The 6,583-nt window shown below is 42.4% G+C and overlaps 2 protein-coding genes across 2 annotated transcripts in view; one reads left to right on the top strand and one right to left on the bottom strand.

Moving 5' to 3' along the window:
- Nucleotides 1-60, bottom strand: part of tbata (thymus, brain and testes associated) — a gene marked incomplete at its 5' end in the record, with an annotated part of 11,019 nt that extends 10,959 nt beyond the window's left edge. Inside the window, one exon of the mRNA XM_083687588.1 lies at nt 39-60. Within this exon, the coding sequence (XP_083543714.1) occupies nt 39-60 (22 nt within the window). The remainder of the gene's footprint in view (nt 1-38) is intronic.
- Nucleotides 61-196: 136 nt separating this feature from the next.
- On the top strand, nt 197-4,511 carry qrfprb (pyroglutamylated RFamide peptide receptor b; the record flags this gene model as incomplete). Its single annotated transcript, XM_083687224.1, is given in 8 exon segments — nt 197-221; nt 224-301; nt 304-534; nt 1,523-1,681; nt 2,032-2,093; nt 2,876-3,111; nt 3,570-3,667; nt 4,105-4,511. Coding segments are annotated over 8 exon segments (1,296 nt in total).
- Between the last annotated feature and the right edge of the window lie 2,072 nt (nt 4,512-6,583).

Raw genomic sequence — 6,583 nt, 5'->3', positions numbered from 1 at the left:
GTCTCATGTCTCCCACTGGATGCGGAGAAGAAGTGTACCTTCTCGTCGCAAAGACGACATCTGTGGGAGTACTGTAGTACTGTAGTAACATCCCTTGGACTACTCAGTGATCACTGAAAGACATTTTTGTGCACAAACTGTAATGACGCTGTAAGAAGATACTTTGTAGAAACAACCAAATGGCAAATCAACAGCAATGGGGAACACGAAAATTACTCCAGAGGCTTTCAAGAGATGTTACAATATTACAACTTAACTCGCCAGGAGTTCATCGACTCCTACAACATCCAGCCTCTGGTCTACATCCGGAGTTACCGTCAAGTGCGAAGACCACATTCGTTTTAATGTATGCCATCATTTTTGTCTTGGCTCTTGTTGGGAACAGTTTGGTTGTTTACGTAGTTGTGCGAAAAAGAGCAATGCAGACGGCCACAAACATGTTCATATGCTCTTTAGCGGTGAGTGACCTGCTCATCACTTTTTTCTGCATACCGTTCACCTTGTTACAAAACATCTCGTCGGAATGGCTGGGAGGTGAGTTCACAGCATCACACCTTCGTGTCAAATTAAAACCAGCTGCAATGTTTGTTTGTTGTTTTTTGACACTGATATTTTGTCAAGAAATGTTGTCATATGTTTTTTGACATGATAATTGATTGTTTTTGTTGAGGATGATAGTAGTAGAAGTAGTGTATTCGTATTTGTATTCGTATTAGTATTACTCTCAGCCATGAGTCATAATTCACAGTGTTGTTGATTGACTGACACCCATAGGATTGTACTTTATGACTTCCATGCATGTACTAAACTGTCACTACTACACATTATAGTGTGAGGGTTTATTCACATGTTGCTAGATTGGAGAGCAAGCAACATATCACCAGTGTTGATGTCAAGAGTTTGGGGTGGTAGTGGTATTTATAGCTACAATAATGAGAGCATTTTTTACATCCTTTGTAATGTCTACTTGCTTGTTCTCCATAGCAACGAGTGACCAAGGGCAACGCATCTTTCCCTAATGAGCTGAGGTCTGAGCTCTAAAATTACTTGGAGAGAAACTCTGTACCAGTTATTTGATGATGTTGATTAATCAAATAACGGGTACAGATTATTATTAACTGGTACAGTTGATTATGTTATTATGTTGCCACACAGTGTTCTAGTTGGAAAACTGAGACATGAACATTCACACACACACACACACACACACATTTCACACACACACATCTCTCACGAAGATCTCCATTTTTCATTTCTCATCTAGTCTCATTCACCTTCAAATCAATCTTCATTAGCCAATATGAAACTACTGGATTTGAGTCTTAATTGAACGCACACTTATTAAAAAAGGCTCAAATGGCAACCGCTTTCAACGTAATCACCACCCAAGACACCCAGGCCCAGAGGCACTCTCTGAGTCTGAGGGATTAACTTCAACCTGAACAAGAGCAGTGGAGAGAAACCTGAGTCTCCACGACGGGGATGTGATCTTGTTTGACCCCTCTGGTTCTTGTTCTTTTAGGCGTCCTGGTTTGCAAGACCGTCCCTTTCGTGCAGACCACGGCCATAGTGACGGGCATCCTCACAATGACGTGCATCGCTGTGGAGAGGTACCAGGGCATTGTCTACCCCTTGAAGATGAGGAGACAGTACACACCTAAAAGAGCATACAAGATGTTAGGTATGCTGGCGTAAGGCCATACACTCTCTATGCTGTTGTTGTTGTTGTTGTTGTTGTTGTTGTTGTTGTTGTTGTTGACCTAAAGAGGATAAGGCAACTGTCAAAAGGCACACGAATTGTAAGAGGATGGTGTGAGAGTAATGATGTTAACACCAGTGTTTATCACTACATACTGTTCTGTGAGAATGGGCTGCTGTGGAAAGAGGTTCGGTGTGTGTGTGTGTGTGTGTGTGTGTGTGTGTGTGTGTGTGTGTGTGTGTGTGTGTGTGTGTGTGTGTGTGTGTGAGAGATTAAGGCACACACACACAGTATTGTACATTGAGTATTGAGCATGTCTCTTGTTTGTGTAGGACTTGTATGGATTACATCAGTGATTGTGGGGTCCCCTATGCTGTTTGTGCAGCAGCTCGAGGTGAGTCAAGCCATGCTACAGTCGGCAGTTGGCACTGTTAAATGGGTTAACAGTGACTGGTTATTCTTTGGTGGAGAAATTTGCGACGAATACAATTTTTCAAGGAGCGGACAAAGGAAGTTTACAAAGGTTTAAGTAAATTAGAACCGTGATCTCATGATGTCTTTTTTTTTAGCTTGTCAACAGTTCACCATCGTCCCATTCTTCGCACATGACAACATCACCAATATCACAACAACAGCATGACGCATGTCCCAAATCAAATATCCGGTAGAGAAAGTGTCAGTGTGTGTGTGTGTGTGTGTGTGTGTGTGTGGGGGGGGTGAGTGTCAATTCAACAGTCAATTCTGCATATGTGTTTGCATTGGGAAGGCAGAGATACAACAAATGCTAACATTTTTAAAAGGTTGACTACAGATTTAACCTCCTTTGAAATCACAGTACACATGCTGTTTGAATACAGTAAATATGATCTACGGCAGAGCAGATAAAACAAATGAGTTACAACATATTTAAAGGGTTGATTACAGATTTAACCTCCTTTGAAAGTTTTATGTACAGTATGCCACACTCAAATGGCACCGTATACAAAGTCTATCCCAAGCTGATCTCTTCAGTCACATCAGAATACAGACTTCCCATTGTACCCTAACCTAACCTACCCTACCCTTTCCTACCCCTAACCTACCCTACTCTATCCTACCTTTTACTACCCCTACCCTACCCTACCCTTACCCCTACCCTACCCTACCCTATCCTACCCTACCCCCCCAACCCCCCAGGTGAAGTACGACTTCCTGTATGACCACTACCATGTGTGCTGCCAGGAGGGCTGGCGGTCCCAGACCCACAGGCAGGTGTACACCACCTTCATCATGGTGGCCCTGTTCCTGATGCCCCTGGCCGCCATGCTCTTCCTCTACACACGGATCGGCATCGAGCTGTGGGTCCGAAAGAGGGTGGGAGACTCCTCTGTCCTCAGCACCATGAACCACAGGGAGATCAACAAAATATCACGGTACAGAGACACAGACACTACATGTACACTATACTATACTATAGTATTGTATATTATTATACCGTATATCAGTTGTATACTACTATACTACACTACACTACACTACACTACACTACACTACACTACACTACACTACACTATACTATACTATACTATACTATACTATACTATACTATACTATACTACACTACACTACACTACACTACACTATACTATACTATACTATACTATACTATACGACACGATACTATTCTATTACACTGTATATTAGTTGTGTTATTAAACCTGTGTCATAATGCTTTGGTTATTATAGAAACAGAGATATGTTAATATGTATTGAGTTGAACCATTTTATGAGGTTGAGTTGTTTGTTTGTCAGAGCCGCAGCAGAGGGGGACAAACAGCATCAGCGTGACACAGGCGGCGACGTGACAATGTTGTTGGTTTTACGTTCGTAGGAAGAAGAAACGAGCTGTCAAGATGATGATCACAATTGTTGTGCTGTTCACGATCTGTTGGGCCCCCTTCCACACAGTGCACATGCTGTTTGAATACAGTAAGTATGGTCTACGGCAGGTAACACAAGTGAATTACAACATATTTAAAAGGCTGATTACAGATTTAACCTCCTTTGAAATCACAAATACTAAGTATTAAGTACAGTATGCCACACTCAAATGGCACCGTATACAAAGTCTATCCTAAGCAAGCTGATCTCTTCAGAGTCACATCAGTATAAAGACTTCCCATTGTCCCCCCTCCCTCCCCCCCACCCCCCCACCAGTGACAGCAGAACTAACCAGCATTGATGCAGATGAAGCGCAAATTAATGTACTTTTGAATTCAACGTCAAATCTTTTCCATGATTACCAGAATTAGTTGATCTTGACTCTTGCTGCAGAATTCTTCTTTTTCTTTTTTTTCCCCTCACCCCAATGATATTTCCCCAAACACTTCAAACTAATCTCCTAATCGTCTTTGCGTTCACATCAGATGACTTGGAGAAGAATCACAACGAGGTGACCGTCAACATGATCATCGCCATCGTCCAGGCCATCGGGTTCTTCAACTCCTTCAACAACCCCATCGTCTACGCGTTCATGAACGAGAACTTCAAGAAGAGCTGTGTGTCCACGCTCTCGTGGTGCCTCAGGAAGACCGACCAGCAGGGCCGCGCCGTTGAGGTCCCCAACCTGAGGGTGCAGTTCATTAAACCACTGAAGAGGGAGGCCTTCCTGGAAACTGGGAGCCATGACGGCTCCAAGCAGCAGAACAGGGCCCCGGCAGAGAACAACCCCTCCGTGTCCTCCCACGGAGAGTCCTCCTCAGCGTTCACAGGGGAGAAGATCTCCACCATTCACTCTGAGCTCCTGGCTCCCAGCTCCCCTCTTGCCAAATGAAAACGGACGGGTACACATGTGTATTTGATGAGAGTTGTTTGTATCCAATGTATAGTGTGTATAGTGTGTGTGTGTGTGTGTGTGTGTGTGTGTGTGTGTGTGTGTGTGTGTGTGTGTGTGTGTGTGTGAGTGTGTGAATCACCCTAACCCTAACACACTGGATAGATTGTCAATAAGGTTGTAAGTGTGTGAAAAGCTCACATAAGACAACTTACAGCAGTAAACTCAGGGTCAGGAAGTAGGCAAGGGAGCTGAGCAATTTTGCTGGCAAGATTGGGCTGGCAGTAGTAGAGAGTCCACCACCAACACTTTCAGCCATTCAGGGAGTACTTCAACACTTTCAGCCATTCAGGGAGTACTTCAACACTTTCAGCCATTCAGGGAGTACTTCAACACCAATCCCATTCAGGGAGTACTTCAACACCAATCCCATTCATCGCCCTTCCATTTGAGCCTGTGTGTGAGTATCTCAGATGACACTGTTACTGTTCCACTAAACTGTACATACAGTATTCAGATCCAGTCCCGAAGCATCATGAATACAACTATTACGACTGTGAATGGACAGGAACTCTACTGCAGGGAAGCAGGTTTCTGAAGCACCATTTCTGGGACAGTTATAGTATACAGGTTTGAGCTGAGTAGTAGAGGTCGTCACTTTGAATAGAGTATGTTGTAGCGTGGTGTGTATTGTTGTTTACTGCGTTTCCCTGTTTGCTCTATGGAGGAAATCCATTTGGGTTATCTTAGTAATTATGTTGTAACGTTTGAGTAATTGTCTGTCATCACAGACATTGTCTGTCTCCTTTATTATAAAGGAAAAGCAGAAGGAGACCATAGGTTAATTCATTCAGTAAAATGTACTTGGCATGACCAGAAATCCAGCACAATTCTGTTCACTGTATTAGATAATTGTATAATAATTTATAAAGATAATAAAAAGGAAAGAGGTGAAAGGGGTGGAAAATACAGAATTAGAAAAGTATGCAAGTTATTTTTTATTAAGAGGCCAATTAAAATATGGTGAAAGGCCAACTGATAATCGCCGATTCACAATGGTTTGAAAAAGTTTTATTTTAATTTATTTTAACTGAAAGTTTCTCACAACTTTTGAATAAATTAAATGTGAACGCTGGACTCATTGTACCACAGAGGTTGCACAGTAAGCACTGTTGCATAGCCATACATCCAAGTCACATTGTTCTCACATCTCAGAGAAGAAACACTGTTGGGAGCCTAGGTTACACAAGCACCAATGAGTAGATTGGACTGTTTTCTGGACACAGCACAGAATTGAACACCAGCATATTGGCATTTGCAATTGCAGGATTCATTTGATTGAATCTGCTCCTAAGTGTATTTCCCCCCCCATGTTCTTTGCTAACATTTTGACGACTACTGAACATGGTTTGTATTGTGTCCATGAGCAACATTTGTAAAAAGACAGATCTACATTGTCTATGCTGTTGATTAGGTATCGTTTATGCATACGTTGATTGACTGTCTACGGTCATGGTTTTATTAATGAGCAGAGGGCTTTTGCACAAGCCTTTGTATTTGATCAGCATCCATAGGGTGCTCCTAAGATCCTGAATGTTTAGTTGTGGCTTTAAAATAAGCTTGTCATGGTAATGCTTTGTGTTATTTGGAGATATCGGAACGCAACTAGTGATATACTATAAGGACGTGATGCAAGTATATTTCACTGTGCGGGAATTTGTCAAAAGTTGAGTTTTGGAGCGTTATCAAAGATTAAATCCTACCTCTGTGGCCTACAGTAATGTATATCTATTGTCATATTTGTCTAAAATATTGTAGCGATGGGGCTACACAGTTAGCATTGTGCCTTCCTGCTCCTGCCATGCATTGTGCTCAGGCTTCGCGGTGTTCAGGACTGTAACCATGGTGACACCGCTGTTCGGTCCGAAGACCCCTGCGTTACATTTCATGTTCAGTAAGTCTTTGTCTCTCAGCTTGCTAATCAATAAAGAGACTGTGAAAGCTAATTTGCGTCTCACTTCACTGATCGCCACAGCATGTTACATATTTTGATAAAGCTTGATCAGCTTTTA

The sequence above is a fragment of the Argentina silus genome, assembly GCF_951799395.1.
Source record: "Argentina silus genome assembly, chromosome: 16".
NCBI classification, from domain to species: Eukaryota; Metazoa; Chordata; class Actinopteri; order Argentiniformes; family Argentinidae; genus Argentina; species Argentina silus.
Note: the sequence above shows the minus strand (reverse complement) of the source record. Positions and strands in the feature narration are given on the sequence as shown.